At 34.7% G+C, this 25,315-nt stretch overlaps 1 protein-coding gene across 1 annotated transcript in view; it reads left to right on the plus strand.

Annotated features, from left to right (window-relative positions):
• Nucleotides 1-6,082: 6,082 nt before the first annotated feature.
• The window catches only part of LOC121980556 (probable gamma-aminobutyrate transaminase 3, mitochondrial), a 39,157-nt gene continuing 19,924 nt past the window's right edge, over nt 6,083-25,315 (plus strand). The window contains exons 1-11 of the mRNA XM_042532643.1: nt 6,083-6,216; nt 8,628-8,758; nt 8,860-8,944; nt 10,716-10,788; nt 10,967-11,064; nt 11,356-11,448; nt 19,049-19,122; nt 19,224-19,262; nt 23,293-23,381; nt 23,459-23,535; nt 23,620-23,694. Coding sequence (XP_042388577.1) covers nt 6,181-6,216; nt 8,628-8,758; nt 8,860-8,944; nt 10,716-10,788; nt 10,967-11,064; nt 11,356-11,448; nt 19,049-19,122; nt 19,224-19,262; nt 23,293-23,381; nt 23,459-23,535; nt 23,620-23,694 — 870 coding nt within the window. The 5' untranslated portion in view covers nt 6,083-6,180. The remainder of the gene's footprint in view (nt 6,217-8,627; nt 8,759-8,859; nt 8,945-10,715; nt 10,789-10,966; nt 11,065-11,355; nt 11,449-19,048; nt 19,123-19,223; nt 19,263-23,292; nt 23,382-23,458; nt 23,536-23,619; nt 23,695-25,315) is intronic.

Consider the following 25,315-nt stretch of genomic DNA (forward strand, 5'->3'; position numbering starts at 1 on the left):
GATTGATCCACCTGAAGGGGTCAAACTCATTGGGTGTAAGTGGGTCTTTAAGAGAAAGACTGACATGGATGGACTTATTTATAAGGGTCGCTTTATAGCTAAAGGTTTCAAGCAAATTCATGGTATTGACTATGATGAAACCTTTTCTCCAGTAGCGATGTTTAAATCCATTCGGATCATGCTTGCTATTGCGGCGTACCACGATTATGAGATCTGGCAGATAGATGTCAAAATCGCGTGTCTGAATGGAAACCTGCTCGAGGATGTGTACATGACACAACCTGAGGGTTTTGTAGATCCACAGCATACTGGCACAGTATGCAAGCTACATGGGTCCATTTATGGATTAAAACAAGCTTCTCAGAGCTGGAATTTTCGATTTGATGATGCAATCAAACAGTTTGGTTTCATCAAGAATGAAGATGAACCTTGTGTCTACAAGAAGGTTGTTGGGAGCACAGTTGTCTTCCTTATATTGTATGTGGATGACATACTACTCATTGGGAAAGACATCCCTTTGCTGCAGTCTGTCAAGACTTGGTTAGGGACTTGTTTCTCAATGAAGGACTTAGGTGAAGCATCCCGCATTCTAGGCATATAGATATATAGAGATAGATCTAAGAGATTGCTTGGCCTAAGTCAAAGTACATACATTGACAAGGTACTACTACGGTTTGCCATGCAGAACTCCAAGAAAGGATTTCTGCTGATGTCACATGGTGTGAGTCTTTCGAAGATTCAAGGTCCCTCTTTTAGAGAGGAGAGAGACCGCATGGATCAGATCCCTTATGCTTTAGCCATAGGATCTATCATGTACGCCATGCTATGTACTCGTCCTGATGTCTCGTATACTTTGAGCATGACGAGCAGATACCAGTCAGATCCAGGTGAAAGTCACTAGATAGCGGTCAAGAATATTCTTAAGTACTTGAGAAGGACTAAAGAATATTTCTTGATATATGGAAGCGATGACGAGCTAGCTGTAAAGGGTTATAGTGATGATAGCTTCTAAACTGATCAGGATGATTATCGATCGCAGTCGGGGTTCGTGTTTTGAATAAATGGTGGTACTGTGAGCTGGAAGAGTTCGAAGCAGGACACAGTCACTGATTCTACAACAGAGGCCGAGTACAAAGGAGGCAGTTTGGATCCGCAAGTTCATTACTGAGCTTGGGGTGGTTCCTAGCATAGCTGATCCTATAGAGCTCTATTGTGCCAACAATGGAGCAATAGCACAGGCTAAGGAACCTCGCTCACACCAGCGGACCAAACACATACTACGACGCTTCTATCTCATTCGAGAGATCATCGAAAGAGGATATGTGAAGATTTGCAGAGTACCCACTGAGGCTAACATCGCAGATTCCTTGACCAAGACTTTGGCACAGAGAAAGCATGATGGTCACACTAGGTCTTTGGGCCTTAGAGCCTATACTGATTGGTACAAGTGCTAGTGAGAGATTGTTAGTTAGAGCTCTAGAGCCTATCATTTGATGATTGTTGTATGGACTCGTTGTATCATATTCTTATATATATAAAGGCATTTGTTTATGATTATTATGCTTACTTGTATTGGTGCCAAATAACTAAGTATAATAGCGTCCTTAAGTAGAAGGTTCTTACATATATCAATCGGTTAGTTGAATCGATAGTGAGATGATATAGGGAACATTACTCTTAATCATTCCTAGTCAAGTATTAACATTCAGGGACAATGTTAATACGACGAGACTAGCATGTAGGTCAACTCGATGACTTGATCTCACAAGTCATGGATATAGAGATATCAAGTTGACACATGGGTATGCATTGGAGAATGTATACTGAATGACCCGCCATGAGAAAGTATCATGGATCGTTATATGAGTGTCATATACTTTCTCATGTGGCTATTAGTATAACTATTAGTCCTTGGACCTGAATTCACCATGGTTCCCTATATAAGGAGTTACATACTTTGGCTTCGTCAAACGTCACCCATAGCTGGGTGGACCATAAAGATGATTACTGGGTATGTAACAAATTATGCGGAGGGATGTGAGTGATGTAGATGGGATCTATCCCTCCTATATGACGGGAGTGACATCATTATTCTTGATAGAGTGAGACCACTAAGTGCATGACCATGCCCAAATGACTCAATATGAGATGTTGAGCTCATTTGATTAAGTGAGTCTACTTGGGATTCAAGATTTAGATTGACTAGAGGATAACACGGTTTATGCCTCACATTGATCAATCTAGATGTCAAGGATAGAAGGACACTTGTCATATATTGTTAAGAGTCACAATTATTAGTCACAAGGTGATGTTGGATCTCAACATTCTTATAACTTGGGTAGTAATGATGTGTTGCTAGATACCGCTCATTAATTATGCTTCTAAATGGGTTTAAGAGCATTGCCAATATTATAAGAACCTATAGGGTCACACACAGAGGACAATTAGATGGAGATTAGGTTCATTTGATGAACCTAAAGGATTAGGTCCATGTGATGAACCAAATTGGATTAAGAGTAATCCAAAATAGGCTAATTGAGTTGGACTCAATTTGGTTCATGTGTTAGATGAGTCTAATTTAGACTTAGACTCATTGAGTCAATTTAATTCAATGAATAGAGATTCATTAAATTAAAATTGACTTGAACCAATGGTTAGATTTGATCAACCATGGGAGAGAAGTGGTCAAGTTTGACTTGACTTGAGAGGAAAATGAAGAGTCAAGTTTGACTTGACCATTTGCCATCTTATTGGTGAGTTGGCAAAGAGTGGACCAATAATGATGCTCCACATCATCATGGTTGCTTAAGTGGGATGCCACCTCATGGGAGTTACCAAGAGTTGTGACTCTTGGTATTCCATGGAGGTTATTAACCTCTTAATGTGGCCGACCACAATTTATTTATAGAGGAGTTTTTCATTTTGTGTATAACTCTCATCTTCTTCCTCAAGCTCTCTTCTCTCCCTCTCTTCCTCCATTGCCAAGAGCCACAAAGGGTGCTAGCACACTCTAGTATCTTTTCTCCATCTCCTTGTTCGTGTGGATACACATAGAGGAGTGTCTACTTTGACATTCTCGAGATCCGGCATCATTTGGACGAGTGGGATTAAGCGAAGGGCATCGCTTCAAAGGTATATCTTCTGATCTTGTAGATCTAATGTAGATCTAGGAGTACAGAAACTCGTACACGAATTTTTAACTTCACACGGATCCGGTGGCATGGGATTCGGGGTTTCCGCAACGTAAAAAGACAGTTTTTGCGGCCCGAAAAACCCAACACTCTTATTATGCGGTATATTGGAACCTTAGGTGGCGTTTGGTTCTCATAGCATTATAGAATGGGAATGAATTTGAGTATCATTCTTAAAAATAATGTTTGTTTAGTTGAATATTTTCAATCAGAATGAACCTAAATTTTTTTTTTTACCCTTAGAGTAAAATAAGAGAAAAAATTAGATGGGATGAAAAGTTGAATGTGAGAGAAACATATGATGAGAGAATAATGAGAGAGAAAGTATGATGGAAAAAATGAAAAAAATGGAAAGTATGATGAGAGAACATGAGAAGAGAATATATGATAGGAGAGATTGAGAAGAGAAAAAGTATGATGAGAGAGAAGATATGATGAGAGAGAAAGAGTGACGAGAAAAAAAATGAAGAGAAAAAAGTATGATGAGAGAAAATGAAAGATTGAGGAGAGAGAAAGTGTGATAAGAGAAAATGAGAGATTGAGGAGAGAGAAAGTGTGATTAGAGAAAATGAGAGATTGAGGAGAGAGAAAGTGTGATTAGAGAAAATGAGGAGAGAGAGTGTAATCGAAGAGAATGAAGAGAGAAAGTGTGATGAAAGAAAAATAAGGAGAGAATGGTAAGAGAGATTGAGGAGATAGAAAGTATGATAAAAAAATGAGGAGAGGGTGTGTAATGGGAGAGAAATTGTGATGAAAGAGAATGAAGAGAGAGAAAATGAGGAGAGAGAGTGTGTGATGAGAGATAATCTTACTATTTTATTAAAAATCTCCCCCTTTACTAACTAACTTTGGTGAAGCCTAAAATGCATTTACGTTAATATCCTTTTTTCTATTCATACTAACAATTATTCCAAGGTTTATTAGTAATTCCACAAGCGAAACAATCAGTGATCTAGAGTTCGAAACTCAGCTACAGTGTATTATTATGAATTTTTCTCATCATTAATTTTCACTGGTTTTTTTATAAAAAAAAATATAGTTCTCTTTAGTCCCATATCTTAGAATTGACAATACTATAATCAAAGAAACTTCTATAAATATTTTAGCCTGACGATGTTAAAAAATATACTTTTCTTAGTTTTTTTTACGAAGACAAGTATGATATTAAATTAAAATAATTTTTTGCATAGGGAAGCCTGTTACAGTAGTTTATAAGGGTGACACTAGAAAATCCAAACAGTTCGAATTTTCAAAGACCCAAATAATTTATATATTATTATATTACACACGCAACGCGTGTGTATGATCACACTAGTATAGAGAGAAAATGGTAGAGAATGTTTGAGGAGAAAGAAAGTATGTTGAGAGATAAAATGTGATAATAAAATAAGGAGAGAAAATATGATAAGAGAGAACAGGGAGAAAATGTGAAATGAAAGAAAAATTAAACAAATATACTAAGAATATTTTTGTCTAAAACTTAATTCACATTCCTATTCCATCAAAATCCAAGGGAGAGTATAAGTTTCATCCATATCCAAATTTTTAAGTTTCATTCCAAAATCTTGATTTCATTTCCATCAACTAAATATAAAATTTAGGAATGAATCCATTTCTTTATTCCCAAACTCTTAAATCAAAAGTCATCTTAATGTTGTGAATGCAATATAATAAATATGATATCCAATTATCATTATCTAAACACGATAATAATTTAAAATCAACTGCTTATTACCGATGTAACTATAAAATTCCGTTATAATTTATTATTATTCAAATAATAACATTTCTTTCGTTAAAATTGCAACAATTTAAAGTTATGGATCGTTTAATTATTAAAATTGCAGTTATCAAATTTATTAGCGAATTTAATTTATCAGTTGATTTAATCAAATTATGAGAGAGTATGATTTAAATTTATTTATTGAATATTTTATATAATCAAATAAATACAAATGAATGCTTCTTAAATTGAGTATATATTCGCTAATAAATATTTATTTTTTTATTTACAATCCTAAATAAAATTTTTTTTTGATAGCTGTCATATTTTCTTATTTATAAGAAAAAACATCATAATTTTAAAATGATCAAAAATAGAATAAAAAGAGTGTTATTCCTTTCCTATCCTTTCCGTCAAATCTCATATTATTTTTCAATGCATGAATATGATATGGAAAAATATTAGACCTATGCTGACCTGATATTAGATCATATCAAGCCCAGTGTGAGTTTAATATTTTCTATATGAGTCTCAACATACATGATATAGAAAAATATTAAATTTAGTGTGAGCTTGATATAAAAAATATCATGCCCAGACTGGGCCTGATATTTTGTCCCATCCTGAGCTTGATATGGAAAATATCAAGTTCAGAATAAGCCTGATATGGAAAAATATCAAGCCACCGTGAATTTGATATGATAATATATCATACTATTTTAATCTTGGAGAGAGGAGATGTATTAGAAGAAAGAAATGATATTTAGATGGTTAGTGAGAGGGATAGGAATGGAATAATATTATTTTTGATTTTTTTTTATAGTTTTAAAATTAAAATGTTTTTTAAGATAAATAAAGGAACTTGATCTCCTTTTGGTAAAAAATTAAAAAATTTAAAAAATAGGTTAGGAATGAATTAGATTAATTAGTTACTTGCACATGCACGTGGGCCCCTCCATTTACACGACGTCATATTCCACTCACCCTCTCAACCAATAATTTATTTTGCAGAATAAAATAAAAAAAATAATTCGCTTAGTCGGAGACAGCCAAACGTACACACCCCGCGTGACCGCATGAAAATTACCATCATGTATACCCTCTCATCATTTATGAGACGGTGGGCCCTCACCTGACCGAGTCGGCCGCGACGCAGGCTCCATTACCGATGAGAAACTCCACCAACTTTTCAGGGAGATATATAATAGCTCCAAGGCTAGTATTTTGTTTTTCGCCTGGAATCGGAGCGCGGTTTGATTTGAGATCATGGCGAGAATTCTTCATCGGGGCGATTTATCCAAGGTTGGTAGTGCTTAATCCTCAGTTACATTCGATCAAGTGTATGCTGCAGTTGCTTTGTTTTTTTTTACTTGTGTTTTCCTCTTTGTGTTAAATCTAGTATCAGGGGTTTTCCTTCTCCGAATGTTTGTGAAGGAAAAGGAACGAAAAATGTCTTCTTGCCCGAGTTACACTTGGGTACTTGCGCATAGATCATCTTCTTTGGATGTTATGTTTTTGGTTCAGTGTAGTTCGGATTTTGATGATATTTTCGCTTAAAATAAATGCGCCGCGTAATACTCTTATGGCACTCTGATGTATCGTTGTGAGAATCCTACAATTCATATGCGGCAGAAATCTACCCTGCACCATGGAGCAATGACGTCGAAGCTTTCTTCGTCAATGGTGGAGCCAGCTCGGGCGATCTACACCCGGGCTGATCCTGGGTGATCTACACCTGGGCTGATCCCAGGTTGTGGGCCATGAGCGCCTACGCTGTCACCCTGGGCTCCCTTCCTCTTTCTCTCATGTTTTTTTCATTTCTCTCGACATACATCCGAGCTTGTCTCCTTTTCAATGCTGTCGGGCCCCGGACTAAAGCTCGATTAGGTGAGTAGGCATTAATGTGGCTCCGTCCTTGCTTCTCATGATGTGGTCAACTCTGTAAAGAATAACACACATCAAAAGACTCATCGGGAATTGTTGGATTTAGCAGTGGTGCAATCTGAGCCCAGACAGAATGACGGTATAACGACGTTTTGGTGAAGTTGAGGCTAGAGTTGGACTCTATCTCTTTAAGATGAAATTGCCCCGCACGCGTTTTGGTGAAGTTTAGGTTAAAAATTTTCAACCTTTTCTATATATATATATATATATATTATTTTTTGACGGGTTCGTGGGTTGGCTCGCCTAACCCACAACCCACCTTGAGTTGGGTTGGTTTCGGGATTTCCCAACCTGCTAAGATGGCGGGCCGACCCTGCCCTGCCATATGATGGATTTTGGCAGGTTGGCCCACCCCGTCATGGATTGGCCCGCTCGCCAGAGGTTGACTTGTTTGACAACACATATTATATATCTTCTAGCAAGATGACCCAATACTTAAAGGCAATAGTGAAGTCACATAGTTCCATTGCGATAAGGATTGTGTTTGTGTTTCAAATCAATGTGATAATCTTGCTATTTGCAGCTTTCCATTTTATGAGGTCTTCTATATTTCATTTTCCAGTGTTTTTGATTTCCTTTATTGGTCTGGTGTTCTCCCTTGCAATACATTTCCAAAAACTTGGCCTTTTAAGTAGGTCATCATTTGATTAGACCAAAGAGGTAATTAGTTCTATCAAGGATGGTGCTAAAAAAGTGTAGGGATATCTTCTACCTTTTCTTTGATTTATCTATCCTTTTTTAAATCTCTCTAAACATGGCAAATAAAGGATTAGGATTAGGTTTCAATTAGAGACCCAATCCTGATCTTCTCACTGCGAACATAGACAAGGCCAATGTGCGGGTAGGAGATTTCAGCCACAGTGAGGCCGGTGAGTAGCAGACTTGCCTGTGAATGATGTGTTGCAATTTTAGAGATGGCCTTGGTCAGGTTGTTGATAAGCTACGATCGGGAGGTTTTGGTGTCTGTCCTATACATGAGGAGACCTTTAAGTTGGCAGAGCATCATTGGTGAAGGAGATGTCAGCCCTAGTTGGCCGTTGGGAGGCAGCTATGGTTTTGGGCAATAGGTTGTTCTGATGTTGTAGTTACTATTTGCTGTGGCACTCATAATTGGAACAAGGGATATGATGGATTCCAGGTAGTGCTTAACATAACAACTTGTTTTGATGGAAAACAATGATGGAGGGGATGATGTCTTGATTATAAATTCGTTGGTTATGGGAGGATTGGATCAACAAACTCTAATATCGTAATCAGATAGAAGTTTGGATATGTATTTTGTATTTCTTTCATTATTTGTCACTGAGGACAGACATTGTGTTTATAGAAACAAATTTTAGGACTCTTTGTAAACAAGAAAAGGCACAATCAAGTTTATGTGACTAAGTTTATTTTATAATGTTTATGTTGCTTTGTCATTAGATTTTTTTCCTTTAGTTTTCAATCAAATCTTGTTCACATCAACCACATTTGATAAAAATAATTAATCACATAGACACAACTTTTAATGCCATTTATTTCTTATCAATTCTCTGCTTTGGATCATGGCTCTTGGTTGGTTCATTTCTTGTGTCATAAGTGGACCATAGACTGTCATTCGTAGTTTTTGCTCCATCATATGTTCATGTATCTTAAAGGATATTTTGGTCACTTAAGAGTGATTTTAAGATCAACTTTAGGTGATTATTTATTTCAATGAATTCCTATATGGATACCATTTGCCAATATTTTGCTTTGAATCACCTTGTTTTTTCTTTATATATATATAGGCTGGCATACTCATCAGGCATGTCGCAACTGATGCAAGATTTCAAAAGTGTGTACCTTTTGCAACTTCAATAGCTGCAAGGATGATGAGTTCAGAAGCATCTCTTCTGTCTGGGACAACCGAAGAAAAAGAGTACAAGAATAACGTTTCTCACATCTTGCAGAAATTTAGTTCTTCATAGTGCTAATCCATTGTTATTAGTGGTTTATAATTCTCAACTTTAATTCTGTTAGGTTCAAGGGGCATGATATGTTAGCTCCATTCACTGCTGGATGGCAAAGCACTGACTTGCATCCCCTAGTGATTGAGAAGTCAGAGGTAGTTAGCTCAATACTGTATGGCTTTTTGCTTGCCACATGGGTCTTTGTGACTGAATATCAAGTTAAATAATACAGAGACTACATACAATCCATTTTAAGAGAAAATGTGTTCTTACTAGCTTAATTTTGAAGGAAGTGGCTTTGGTGAATAACCACCAAGTATAATTTCACTCAAATATGCAACATTAATCCTAAAGCAAAAGCAAACCTTATGCAAAATTTTATTGGATGACAACAAAATCTATCCCGATCTAAAACTATATTAATTTACCATGACTCTAAAGTGGGATGTATATGGATTAGAGGAGGGAAGTGGGTGTATGGATTAGAAAATTTACCTTCTTGTGGGTTAGGGTAGGGACTGACGAGATGACCAAGTGGCCTGTTTTAATATGCTTTGATTGCCATGTTCATCTTGACCCACACTAATTATATAAAATTTTCAATTTATGTGCTTCCCTTTTAAATTTTTTGTCATATTTATTGATTAATTGATCTCACATATTATATACACATCTATGTTATTATTATTTCTTTTTAGAGGGCCAGAGAACTCAGTGTTGAGTGGGTAATGAGCAAGGCTTGAATTAAGTGGGGTGGGTATGCAATATTTTAAAATATGCCCCACTCCATTGTCTTCTTGATCTTTTCACCAATGGGTAGGTAAGAATATTCAAGCAAGCACAATCAAATTTTGAATTTGATTTTTCATAACTAATAGGAGTTTGAACAATGGTTAAGACAGCGTAAGAAGAATCCAGCATGGTTGTATAGTCATACATTGAGGATTATATCATATGCCAATAATTATTTGCATTCATGTGGGCCATTACCCAAGTACTTGATGGTAGGAAACAGTTGATGAACAAAACTCTTGTGGTGCTATCTATACACATATGAAATGTGGAATCCCTCTTATCTCATTCGAAAAGTTCTAATCTCATCAATGGAATGGATTTGTATTCCTATCTTATTGGCCTAATATTAGGAAATCATGAAATAGTGAGATTTTAGCTGCAAAGCTTCTTGAACAATCATGCACAGGGTAGAAAATGCTGGCATCTGTTCATAATGAACAGTCAATAAACTGCCATTTTTCATCTGCAACACAAGGTACCCATCTATTTTAAGGATGTTTTTAATGCCTTATTATATACTGGAAAGATTATTCCCTTGCTATTTGATCATAGGAAATATAAGGTTTGTACTATTACAAATATAGAAATTTATATAAATTGACACTATATCAATAAATAAATACCTAAACCTTGAGATGGCAATGCAGTATGTTCCTAACAAAATGGCACCTGACCTTATGACTTGGCTAACCAGGATTTGTACTACAAACAAACTTTATGTAATCTTTTGACTTCTGAGTATGGATATACTTTGTGTATTTCTGTTCTTCTGCTAATACAGAATAATAAATAGTGTTTAGTTGATCATTAGTATTCATAAATATCTAGTTTATGCTTTTGTACGATACAATGAATTTGTATGAAGACAAAAGGGTCATACCCAAGGCAATCCTTAATTTTATTATAAAATTCTACATTTTTTTGTACTCTTCTTGAAAAAAGTAAGCTAAGATTGAAATCAAGTTCTATTGCTGGTTTCAATCATTTTGTAGCTGGATGATAATGATATTAAAATCCTCCCTTATATTATAATTAATACATTACTTGGTACTTATCTTGATGGTTGATATTAAATGCTTCAGTTTGCATAATAGTTGCATACCATTACTAGATGATTTTCAAATATTGTAGGGATCTTTTGTTTATGATATCAATGGGAAGAAATATCTTGATGCTCTTGCTGGATTATGGAGTACATCTTTAGGTACTTTTAAGCTTTTACATTTTTTGTTCAAAAGCTTTGCTAGCATTGCTTAAAGTTCTTACTTTTTTTTGTTCTTTGTATGTATATTTGCATTTAATCAGATATAAAATCATACTAGTTTGATAGAAATATATTAAAGTGCCTCTTGTGCTTGAAATATCTACTAAAATCTTTGTAGGTGGAAATGAACCTCGTCTTATAGCTGCTGCAACCACACAATTGAATGAGTTGCCATTCTATCATTCCTTTTGGAATCGTACCACAAAACCATCCTTGGTATGAATTAATTTCATTCAAGTAAAATTTTCAAGATTCTCTCAAATATACTCTGTGGATTAATTGCCAATTGATTTATACCCTTAATACATTGTATTGTTATAAACTTATTAACTTTGCCAAAATAAGTAACTTCATTTGCATACTTTTATGTTGTCTCTTATGGATGCAAAGCATAATGGCTATGTTTAACTGAGCTTTTTGTCCCACTGTTACAGCAAGTTTTTCTCAAGTTTTTAAATTTACAAAATTTGGTTTTGTGAACTTCAATATTATGTTACTTTTGATTAGGATCTTGCGAAGGAGATTCTTGACATCTTCACATCAAGAAAAATGGGGAAGGTCTTCTTCACCAATAGTGGTTCTGAAGCCAATGATTCCCAGGTTCAGTGTACACATTAGTATTTAATAGCGCTAACTTAAGATTTTGCTTGAATAACACAGCAACAATTGCAATTTCCTTCTATATTATATTGCAATCCTTCTATATTCTGTCTGAAAATTTATATTGAGTTCCTGTATTGCTTTTGTCAGACCCTAATACAACTATTAACATAACTTGTCCTACCATTATGTTTTCTCTGAGAACTAGAACTCTGTTTAACAAGCATAACAATCCTTATTATTTTGATGGTTCTCATCCTTTTAGAGATTATCCAACAAAAAGAATTCTATTCTTTGCTTTTTGTTTTGATATTTCTTGATGACTACCATGAATAACAAAAATGAAAACAATTCTTTCCTTTTTTTGTATGAACAGAATGCAATTGCATACAGGATAAATTAATTATTGCGATATTTATAAATTTTATTAACTTGTTAACATAACTTGTCCTACCATTATGTTTTCTCTGAGAACTAGAACTCTGTTTAACAAGCATAACAATCCTTATTATTTTGATGGTTCTCATCCTTTTAGAGATTATCCAACAAAAAGAATTCTATTCTTTGCTTTTTGTTTTGATATTTCTTGATGACTACCATGAATAACAAAAATGAAAACAATTCTTTCCTTTTTTTGTATGAACAGAATGCAATTGCATACAGGATAAATTAATTATTGCGATATTTATAAATTTTATTAACTTGTAGAAGATATGCACATTATATACACTAAACAGTAATCGCCATTACATCTAGGCTGGAGCCTGTGAGACCCTTTGTTGTCAACCAGAGCCACTTTATTTTAATCTCATTTGTAATCAACCATGTTGGGTCTGGATTGGCATGGAGATGCCGAAATAGTGTCTAAAGCACAAGAGAGTCAAAAACCTTAAGCAATGTGATGTAGCACAAGAAGAGATTTGAGTGTTGGGAGGTTTGGGAGAGTAGAAATCTGGAATGAAGTGGTAAGGGATTGTAGAAACTTAGGAATCACACCTAAGGGTTCCTAGGCATTATACCATAGAGAGATTGCATCACGCAACCTAAGAGAACTCTCAAAACTTGATATCTATTTCATATCACTACATTACAACAGCATACATATTTATACTAGTAGATGAATTCATAGAAAACACAAAGGACTTAGAAAAACTCATGGGGAACATAAAGGACTCATAAAGACTCATAGGGAACATAAAGGACTTATAAAGACTTGCATAGGAAGCATAAAGGACTTATAAAGACACTATAATTTTCCACACATTGGAACTTAGAAACATATTGGAATTGTTGGATATTTATAGCTGACTTTTGACCGTTGAAATTTGACTTCATCCCTTTGAAATTGATGAACTTTATATCGTTTCCCAAGTAGGCTTATCATCTTCCATGGTATGTTAAATTAATAGTTGTGCTTTAGAATCTTTATTTTTGCATTTATAAACTTATAATGGAGGTTGCCACTTGTCTCCATCAACTCTCCTTGGGCGAGAAAAATTCGTCCTTGATGAATTAAAAGTATGGAATCTTTTAAAGATCTCGATTCAGCTGTTGAAATTCATCATCAGTGATCCATATGCATTCAAAAAGGGGTCGTGCCTTCCATTTAACAAGATACTTTTGATAACTGCTTTCATTTTCTGACACAATAAGGTGATCAATTGCATTTTCAAATTCTTCTTTCAATGTTTGAACTAATGGCAGATGAGCATTATGTTCATTACTTGTCATAATATCTTCATGTTTAGAATATAAGGTGAGATCCTTAATGTTGAAGATGTTGTTTATTCCCATGGACATATGCATCAGAGCTTATTTATAAACTTCTCTTGGATATCATTTTGGCCTAATACGAACCATAATCATATCACCTTCCTTAAATTCAACAAACTTTCTTTTCAAATCAGCATGTGATTTATATCTTTCATTGCTCAGAGCAATTTTTCATTTGACATTATCATGTATATCTTGTATGTGCTTGCTAAAAACGTCAGCTTCAACACTTGGTCTTGCCTCCAATGGTAAAGGAACCAAATCAATTGGCTTTCTAGGAAGCATACCTCTAACAATTTCAAATGAGCTGTGTCAATTGGATCTATTCACTGAACTATTATATGCAAACTCAGCTGTAGGAAGAATTTGATCTCATGTGGTAATATGATCTCCAACCAGGAAGCAAAGTAAATCACCTAAACTTCTATTGACTAGCTCTGTATGTCCATATGTTTGGGTGTGGAAAGAAGAAGAAAACTTCAATTTCCATAAGGTTCGCCAGATGTAGCTTGTTAACTTCATATCTCGGTTAGAAACAATTGTTAATGGTAACCCATGACGACAAACAACTTCCTTGAAGAAAAGTTTAGCAAAGTGTACAACATATAAGTCTTTGAGCATTGGATAAAGTTCACCATTTTTGAAAATCGATCTGCCACCACAGATATAGAGTCATGTCCTATAATGGTTCTAGGCAAACAAGCACAAAATCCATGCTTAGATCTTGCCATGGCTTGTATGACACAGGTAGTGGCATATATATAAATCAATATTTTTCTTTCTTCCTTTGGATAATTGGCATATGCAACAACGAGAGACAATTTTGGCCACATCCTTCTTAAGGTCAATATAAACGATCTTCAACTATTGTCATAGTTTTATTCCTTCCAAAATGACCTGCTGCCCCTCCAATATGTAACTCCCATATCACTTGTTCATGAATAGAAGTATTAGGCAAACAAAGTTGGTTCCCTTAAAGAGATAATCATTATGCACTGAAAAATATGAGAACTTTCCATGATGTCCAGCAATTAAAGCAACAAATATATTTCTGAAATCTTTGCAAAAAGAGTAGTCTTTCTTGAGTAGCTCAAATTCCACTACTAGTACAACCATAGAAGAAAGAATACACACCATTATGTTAAGTGCGTCGGTTGCTTTAGGTTGCTTTAGTTTCAACACTGGATTTGTGTTTGATCATGAAGGTATATTCTTGCAAGAAAGAGACTCATTTCCCATGTCGATTGCTTAGTTTTCGATGAGAGTTGATGTATTCAAGAGCTTGGTGATCAGAATATAAAACAAACTCTTGTGGAAGGAGGTAGTGTCACCAATAACACAAAGCTTGAACTATTGCATAAAATTCTTTATCATAAGTGGAATACTATTGTTTCACCTCATTCAATTTCTTACTAAAATATGCAATAGGATGCCCTTCTTGACTAAATACGCCTTCGATTCCAATATTAGATGCATCACATGCCCACTTCAAAGACCTTTAAAAAATCTGGTAGTCGAAGAATAGGTGCTTCAACCAATCTTTTTCTTACTTGATGAAAAGCTGGTGTAGTTGTGTTATTCCAAACAAATGGGTCTTTTTGATGAGACGCCAATAAAATGTTGACAAGCCATGAAAACTTGAACTTCTTGTTGTTTACTAGGCAACAACCACTCTTGGATGACTTTTACCTATCAGGAACTGCTTCTAATCCTCTTGATGACACCATAAAACCCAAGAATACCACAGAGGGAGTTATAAAGAAGCATTTCTTTAAATTTATATAGAACTTCTGTCAAAAATATTCATGATTTGTTGCAAATGGGTAAGATGATATTCTTTACTCTTGCTGTAAATTAAGAGATGATTGAAATAAAAAAACAAAAAACTTTTTGATAAATTATTGTAATACATGATTCATAAAGCGCATAAATGTGTTATAAGCGTTGGAAAGACCAAAAGGCATGGCAAGGCATTCATAAAGGTCATATTTAGTTTTGAAAGTTGTCTTCCATTCATATCCGGACCTTATGCGTATTCGATGATATGCACTTTTCAAATCAATTTTTGAAAAGATGCAAGAACCAACCAGCATATCATCAAGGTGGGGAATTGGGAATCGATATTTAACAATGATCTTATTGATTGCACAACTTTCAATATACATGCTCCAGCTACATCTTTCTTTGGTGTTAACAATGCAAGGACAACACATGGGCTTAGACTTTTCCAAATGAAACCCATGGACAACAATTCATCCACTTGCCTTTTTAATTCTACATGACCACTTGGATTCATTTAATAGCCTAGTAGATTGGGTGGTTGTGAACTTGGACAAAATCAATAACATGCTGTATCTTATGCATTGGTGGAAGCTTATTAGGTAATTATTTTGGAACCACATCAGAAAAGTCATTCAATAATATAGTGATTTCTAGTGGAACCAAGAAGCTTTGGTAGCATATACACTTCTTTGACTTCTTTGATTATAAGAACATATATAGTAGAACTTTCTTTGCTCTCCTAATAATTTTTTTTGTCAAAATGTGAAGAGAATTTCCACTATTAGGAGCATTCTTTGCCATCTCTTGCTACTATTTCTTCATTTCAAGACTTTGCATTGGTTTCAAATACTTTCTTGTTCTTGAACATGAAAGTGTATGTGTTTTCCTTGCCACAATGATGCACATTTCGATCATATAACAAGGTCCCTCAAGGAGTATATGAGTTACTTTAATAGTGATAATGTCGCATCAAATAGAGTCACAATTTAATAGTGTAATTGCCTTTCTTGGCCGCGAGGCCGTTGCAACTTGTGGAGAGCCCGTGATGTGATCCATTTTTTTTATCTCTTCCTCTTTTCTTTTTTATATTTTATTTTATTTTCTATTAATTACTTTCCTTTCCCACTATTTATTCCCCTTTTTGCCTTTTTTTCTTTTTTCTTATTTCCCTTGTTTCTTTTCTTCCTTTTCCCTTTTTTGCTTTATTTTTTTCTTTTTTCTCTCCTACTGATATGGGTTATAATAAGTTGGCTCCTCAAAATGGAGGTCAAGGATGAGAAGAAGAAGGGTATGCTTATATGTGCTAGGCTGGGCAAAACCCGACCGAGCTTAAAGGCACTTACCCTTATATAACTTTTAGTGTATTATCGGTTGAGTGAAGGCTGAGCGAGCACAAGTGTGCTTATATGCGCTCGGCCGGACAAAGCCCGACCAAGCTTAAAGGCACTAAGTCTTATATAACTTTTAGTGTATTACCGGCCGAGCGACCTCAAAATGGAGGTCAAGGATGAGAAGAAGGGTATGCTTATATGCGCTCGACCGGACAAAGCCCGACCGAGCTTAAAGACACTTAGCCTTGTATAGCTTTTAGTGTATTATCGACCGAGTGAAGGCCGAGCGAGCACAAGTGTGCCTATATGCGCTCGACTGGACAAAACCCGATCGAGTTTAAAGGCACTAAGCCTTATATAGCTTTTAGTGTATTACCAGTCGAGCAACCTTGAAATGGAGGTCAAGGATGAGAAGAAGAAGCGGGTGCTCATATGTGCTGGCCGGGCAAAGCCTGACCGAGCTTAAAGGCACTCAGCCTTATATAACTTTCAGTATATTACCGCCAAGTGGAGGTCGAGCGAGACAAGTGTGCTTATATGGCTGAGCATAAGTGTGCTTATATGCGCTCGGCCGGGTAAAGCCCGACCAAGCTTAAAAGCACTCAACCTTATATAGCCTTCAGTATATTATCGTCCAAGTGAAGGCTAAACGAGCACAAGTATGCTTATATGCGCTCAGCCGGATAAAACCCAACTAAGCTTAAAGGTACTTAGCCTTATATAGCTTTTAGTGTATTACCGGCCGAGTGAAAGCTAAGCGAGCACAAGTGTGCTTATATGTGCTTGGCTGGATAAAACCTGACCGAGCTTAAAGGTACTCCGCCTCATAAAGCTTATAGTATATTATCGGTCGAAACATGCTTAACAAAAGGTATTTTCAATATATATACGACCTGCTTGAATGACCGGCCGAGACATATTTAACAGAGGATGGTGTACAAGTAGTAAACAACTTTATGACAACTTGGCAAATTTGGCGGGAAATATTCTCTAGAAGTTTCTTCAATTACAGGGGCATATTCCTATTCATATTTCATCAGGAATATGAGTCATAAACGATAAAAGAGGTACATCTGGGGTAAAAAAAAGATTCCTTGAAGGATTATTGCATGAAGCCAAAAGTGGTACTTCATCTTCTAACAAACTCTAACAAATCGGGACCACATCATGATTATGGAGGTTATATGAGGTAGTATAAAAAGGAGAATCCTCCCCGTTGGCAAGGTATGCAACTCTAGCATCCAAAACTCTACTTCTTCATACTTTCATTACTGTATTTGTTCTTCTTCTTCCACCTTCAAGAGAGAGAACTGACTTAGAGCGTTGGAGGGCTTAGCTAGAGATTCCCATCCCGGTCTTAAGTCACTAACACTTTGTTGGCTCGTCTCGCTATGCGCAGGATCGTTGAGAAGCGCTTCTGGATCTCCGGGAGTTCATCTTTCTCGGAACCACTGGTTTCGATCACCTTCTCGTAGATTTCAGATAGGATCAATTACTTTCTCCTTTCATATTTATTTTCTTTTCTACCAATTCTTTTCCTTTTTATTATTTTTTTTTTCTTTTTCTCTTTCACTATTCTTTCTCTTTTTTTTTTTCTATATTTTATTTTTTTCTTCATTTCCTCTTTCATTTATTAATTTTTTATTTGTTTAAGTTCCTTAGTATTTCTCCTAATTTACAAGAATCTTTCTTTTTTCCTTTTTAGACTAAAATATTTTCCATAAAAATTAAAAATAAATAAATATAATATAATTAATTTTATAAAATATATTCTTATATTTTTTTATTTTGAACCAGATTATTTTTAATCTCATGGTATAATTTTATAATATAATATAATATAATATAATTCTTAATCTTATACTATGTTTTATATTTAAAATGTACCGAAACTGTACCTGCACGACACAATATGGTATCAAAATTGTATTGTTCTAGTCATAAATCGAAACTCTGATATAGTTCGAAATTTTAAACGGTATCACAGCTAAGGGTTCCTAGGCATCACACCATATGGGGATTACATCACACAATCTAAAAGAACTCTCAAAATTTAATATCTATTTCACATCCCAATATTACAACATCATGCATATTTATTCTACTAGATGAACTTGTAGAAAACACAAAGGATTCATAAAGACTCATGGGGAACATAAAGGATTTAAAGACTCATAGGGAAATAAAGGACTCATAAAGACTTGCATAGGAAGCATAAAGGACTCATAAAGACACTACAATTTTTCACGCACTGGAACTTAAAAACATATTGGAATTGTTGGGCATTTATGACATACTTTTGACTTTTGAAACTATGACTTCACTCTTTTGAAATTGATGAACTTTTTATCATTTCCCAAGTAGTTTTATCATCTTCTAGAAGATATGATAAATTAATAGTTGTTCTTTAGAATCTTTATTTCTATGTTTATAAACTTTTAATGGAGATTGCCACTTGTCTCCATCACAATGCCTCTCTTTTCATTCTAAACCTTATGCTTTTCTTTTCTCTTCTTTTCATTTTTTAAAGTTTGACTATCTGCAAGCTAACTGCTTCTAATAAGTATGCTCCGAAATTTACTAAAATATCTTGATTATTTGATCCTTGCAAATGCAATCTCTATTTTACCATGTGTGGGTCAAACTTCAAACTAGTTACATGCAAGATAATGAGGTAGAAGTTTCTATTGCTTGACTGGGAATTCCTTCCTCAGGTAAAGCTGGTTTGGTACTATAACAATGCATTGGGCAGGCCAAACAAGAAGAAAATTATAGCACGCTATAAATCGTATGATGTGATTTTTGTAGTACTTCTGACATGCAGATTGTACTAGTAAAGTCCAACCTATCTGGAAGAGATTTGAAACTTTAATCATTGTGTTTATGCAGGTATCACGGATCAACATTGGTAGCTGCTAGTCTTTCTGGGTACTTACTAACCAGTTCAAGTTTTCTTGTAGGAGATATCTTCTAGCACAGAGTTACAGATTATTAACTTTACTATGATCTATGTTATTAGAATTTATATAAATGATGCATTATAATTTCTAGTTTCTCTTTTTACTCATTGGTCAGTTATATGTTAAAGTTATTGGCAGCATATGTTATTGGTATTGCTTATTGGTGTAGTGGGTTTCTTCCAATAATTATCTCCAAAAATAATGAGCAATACATTTTTTTCCCTATCCTCAAATCCTAAGTTGGTATCTAAGCCCCTTATCAGGTTAGGCTCATTGATATGACACCTTGTGAAGGATATCCGACAAGAACTTAGTTTCTTACCATTAACTAAAGATAGTGAAATCTAACTCTTTAGCTGATGATAACAAAAAATGTCAATTCCTTATAATATGATTATGGTTTGAAATCTTATTCTTTGTCGCTTGGCACGGTTAAAATTATAGTTTTGATAAATTACAAAAATTTGATATTAAGCACAAATAATGTTTTCTATGTCTCTATGTCAATCTTGTTGATGAATATTGTATCGTATTAACACTTGACTAATGAAGAACAATGAGGATAAAACAATCTTGTTGATGTATATTGTATTGTAGGTAAAGATGACTTGAGACAACGCTATTATTTTTCCTAGAGTTTGCGTCTATACAAGATAATGTCAAAATTGAATTATTTAAGATGAAACACAAAGTCTGAATTAAGTATATAGTTGTTTATCTATTTTTTTTTCTTTTTTTCCTTTGTCCTTCTACCTTGAATTTTCCATTGACACCACAAGTTGGTGTAAGGAAATAGGTTGCTAAACACACAAACGCGCAGCGGAAAAAGCTATTTCCTCCAGAAGATCCATGCGAAGGGAAAAGAAAAATTCCTACATATACTAAGTTTTCTAACATAGCATGAGATATTATACCTTTGGTGCGTGCTCACGGACTCCCGACAGCTCGGATCACAGCACGATCTCGCGTTCGCGCCTCTATGGTATCCACACGAACAAATGTTCGTTTGTCTCACAAACTCACAAAAGGAGAAATGTTGTGCTAGCAACCTTGAAGGTGGATTTCGGCCAAGAGGAGAGGAGCAAAGAAAATGAAGAGAATTCCACCAAAATGAAGAGAAAAAAGTTTAAGTATTTTCATCCAATGAAAATACTTAATTAGCATTAATAGCCTTAATGAGCATTTACACTCCATTAAGAACCAAACTTGTAACTCCTCATTTCAAATGAGTGTAACTCTTCATTTCAAATTCAATTTCGAAAATTGAATGAAATGAATAATTGAATTTCGAAAATTCAATAATTATCTTCATTAAATCTCATTTGAGTCTAACTCAAGTCTCCTCACTTGAGTCTAACTCAAGTTTAATTCACTTGAGTCTAACTCAAGTCTAATTTAATCGAGTCTTACTCAATTAATCCTCATGCAATTCAAATTTAATGAATTACTATTTCATTAATTCAAATTGACTCCTTGAGTCTAATTTAAATTGGACTTAATCCAACAATTAGATCCAATTGAGTCCAACTCAATAAGTCCAATTCGGATTAGACCTAATCCAATGATTCATCATATGAACCCATCTCCAAATCTACTTGTTCTTTGTGTGTGACCCAATAAGTTCTCATAACGTTGGCAATGTACCCAAATCAACATTTAGATACATAAGCAATGAGTGACATCTAGCAAGACATCATTGCTACCCAAGTGACGAGAAGGTCAAGATCCGACCTAACCTGTCCGTGACTATTATCTTGTATGACTTTGTCCCTCTATCCTTGATATCTAGGTTGATCAATGAGGCATAGACCGTGTCATCCTCTTATCAACCTTTGTGTTTCTTGATCTCTAAGTAGACACACTCAATCAAATAAGCTCAATATTTCATATTGGCTCATTTACGCATGACCATGCTTTCTTGTGTCCTACTAATCAAGGGACCCACAGATATCCCTTTCGTCATATGGAAGGGATAGATCCCATCTATATCACTCACATCCCTCCGCATAATTCATTGCATACCCAGTGATCGACTTTATTGTCTACCTTGTTACAGGTGACGTTTGCCGATACCAAAGTACACAACTCCTTATGTAGGGAACCGTAGTGACTTCAGGTCTAAGGACTATTCATACCAATAGTCACATGAGAATGTTTATGACACTCATATAATGATCCATCAAACATTCTCATGGCGGGTCATTCAGTATATATTCTCTAATATATACCCATGTGTCAACCTGATATCTCATATCCATGACTTGTGAGATCAAGTCATCCGTTGACCTACATGCTAGTCTCAACGCATTAATATTATCCTTGTATATTAATGCTCGACTAGGAATAGTTAAGAGTAGTGTTCTCTACAATATCTCACTATCAATTCAACCAATTGATATACTGTAGATAAGAACCTACTATCCAAGGACATTATTATACTTATTCAATTGACATTGAACTGAAATAAATATAATAACCAACTTTGCCTTTTATTAATAATGATATATGATACAATAATGTGCCATTTACAATCATCTCATAATTGGTATTAGGGCTAATACTAACAGTCGGAACATCGACATGATACTGAAATAATATCATTCATTTGAAAATTGAAACCTAGCAGGACTCGAGATTTTGAACCTTATGTTGGTCTTGCTTGAGAGATTTCCTTGTTTACTGATTGTTCCTTCTTCACTGTGATATTCTAGATTTTTATTTATTTCCCTATGTTCTAGATTCCAAATGAAATAAGTTGGTTACTTTGTTTATTTTTTTTTTCTAACGATGGATTTATATTTATATATTTTTTCTGGTAGCTCTACTTCAAATATTAGCTTCAGATTCTTCTCTCTGTATTTCTCCATGTTTGTTTTGTTCATGAAGGAGCCTATGGTATTTGTCTCCTTTTTTCTTCTTTCCATAAATATTGGTTAGCCTTTATTTTGTTCTTCCTTCTTCACGTTTCATCATTTCCTTTTCTATCCTATTTGTGTGTTGCATATGTGCAACAAAGAAAACCTCTAGTTCTTGTCTAGCAAAGTGTTAGGCTGTACTATCCATCTTCATTGAAAACCTGACAGAAAATGTCTTTTTTTTTTCATGTTGCTAAATCCAGCAAATGGTCAAGCTGAGCTCATCTCCCATGAAGTATTGAATAGAGAAAATGTCTTCTCTCTTATTATTAAGACTACAAAAGGGTGGAGCTGTGCTTTCCTTCCTCCAAGACCCCCTGATTGCTTTTCTTGCCTCGTCTATGACTCATGAGTGTTTTCTTTCTCCCATGGTCTATTATATTCTGATGAAATAATCACTTTAGTGAGAAGTCCACTTGAGGATTAGTTCTTGAGATCTTTTCATTCTTGTTCTAGTTCTTCCTTTCTGTTTATGTCCTCTTTCTTTGTTGGTTTGCTGATTTGATGTCAAAGACATCGTTGGTCACATACTAGTCTATGGTCAAATGGATATTTAGTTGCAGCTCCATCAAAATTTCCATAGCTTTGCTTAATTGCGACTTTAATTTTCATAGTTATGATCTTCATTGGTGATATCCTCTTATGTTTATGATAGCTTTTTTAGTTACGTAGCAACAACAACCAAACTTTTATCCTACTAAGTGGGGTCAGCTATATGGATTCTTTTACGTCATTGGGCTTAATCTTCTCCTTTATCCTCATCTATATTTAAATGAATTTTATGTTGTTTTATCGTTATTAACAAGTTGTCTTTCTAATTATGTAGCAAGTTGGATAAATACTAGTTATTCTCTAATTTTAGGGTGTTTCATATGATTGAGATTATTAGGTATTGATAGTCACACATTAGTAGTTCTAAATTAAAGAATTTTATAATTAACATATATATACATGTAGTACATTTGCACTTATTGAAAAGAATTCAATATTTTTTCTATTCCCATATTCTACAATATAAATTCTCTCTTTTGTAGCAATAGATGCACAAGTTTGATATTTGTTTTTTTATTGCTTCATTTACAGACTTCCAGCTTTGCACCAGAAGTTTGATCTCCCAGCACCGTTTGTTTTGCACACTGATTGCCCTCACTACTGGCGCTTCCATCTTCCTGGTATCTATCATATGTGAAGAATGTTTATGGTGAAATTCTAGTTGTTTATTTATTTATTTTTGCAAATCCAATATTAGGTGAAACAGAGGAGGAATTTTCAATTCGATTAGCTAATAACTTGGAGAATCTTATTCTAAAAGAAGGACCAGACACAGTAAAGAACTCTCTCTCACTGGCTAGGTGCAAGCTTTAATTGTTATTGAAGACCAATGTGCTAATTATCACATTTTATTCTCAGATAGCTGCATTTATAGCTGAACCAGTTATGGGGGCTGGAGGTGTTATACTTCCTCCAAAGACATACTTCGAAAAGGTCAGTATTGTTGGATCACAATTTAGTTTGCTCAGCATTTGAACTGCAACTTGCTGGAGTAATCTGCTTATCTTTTACTTATTTATCATTGTATATCAAAATATTATTAGTATAAATCCTAAGAGTCAATCATTAGTTGATTGACTTAGGACATATTGTATTATATTTATCAATAAAAGGTAAAGTTTTGGTATTTTATTTACTTCATGTTTGTGCTAGCTGAATAAATATAATAATGCCTTAGAATAATAGGTTCTAGTCTACAAGATATCAATTTTGAATTGATTGAGGGAGGCTGTCAACATATATAGAGAACACTATTCTTAATTATTCCTAATCAAATATTAATATACAAGAACAATATTAATACGTTGAGACTATTATGTATGACAATTGATTACTTATTCTCACAAGTCATGATATAAGATATCAAGTTGACACATGAGTATATATTAGAGAATTTGTAATAAATTCACCTGCCATGAGAAGTTTCATGGATCGTTATATGAGTGCCATAAATATTCTCATAAGTAACTATTAGTATAATAGTCCTTAGATCTGAAGTTACTACGGTTCCCTACTTATATATTTTGATATCGACAAATATCACTAGTAACAAGGTGGACTATAAAGTCATCCACTGGGTATGCTCTCTAGATATCAAGGATAAAAGGACTGAGCTATACAAGATAATGGTCACGGACACGTTAGGTTGGATTTCGATATTCTCGTCACTGGCTATGTCACTCATTGCTTATGTATCTAAAATTATTTTAGAAACACTGCTAACGTTACGAGAACCTAATGGGTCACACATAAAGAGCATGTTGATTTGGAGATTGATTTATTTTATGGTTTTAAACCTTAAGCTTATTGGATTAATAAGTTAATCTAATTGGATTTTGGACTTGTTGGATTAATTGGTTAATCCATTTAAGGCTCAACCCAACTATAGAGCCCACTAAGAGTTCTTCGTCAAGATGAATAGTTCTTTTTGAAGATGAAGAGTTCTTTTTGAAGATGAAGGGTTAGCAAGAAGGCGAAGGGTTAGTAAGAAGGCTTCTTCCCTACCACCTTAAATACCCATCACTAGCTAGAAAAAGGATTTTTTTCCTTCACCTAGCCACCTTGAATAACTATCTTTAGCAAGAAGGTGTGGTGTGTGAGACTCTCCGATTCTAGAATTCGTGAGACGAATGAAGGGACATGCTCGTGTGGATATCGTAGAGGTATGGATATTCTAATCAAGTTGAGATCGGCCGGACTAGAAGTCTTTTTGAGGGTTTTTCACGCATTAAAGGTAACAATCCTATTCGCTAGTGTAGTTACAAGTGTAGTTCTGTAATCGTATGGATCTATGGAGGGATTAATTTCCGTTGCGTTTTAATTTGTTTATCGTCAAAGATCCCTACAATGGTATCAGAGCCACTTGCGAATGCGTTCTACATCTTCTTTTATATTTGATATAAACAAATGGACATGTGTTTATTATGATTTACTCGGAATAATTTATAGGTGGTTTTGACGGGTGTTGATTTTGACTTGTTTGGAATGAAACAGTTTATGTTGATCAAATTATAGTGATTGTGGCATTTTCATGTTAAATATGAATGCGTGCTAT

The sequence above is a fragment of the Zingiber officinale genome, chromosome 5A, assembly GCF_018446385.1.
Source record: "Zingiber officinale cultivar Zhangliang chromosome 5A, Zo_v1.1, whole genome shotgun sequence".
In the NCBI taxonomy this organism is placed as follows: Eukaryota; Viridiplantae; Streptophyta; class Magnoliopsida; order Zingiberales; family Zingiberaceae; genus Zingiber; species Zingiber officinale.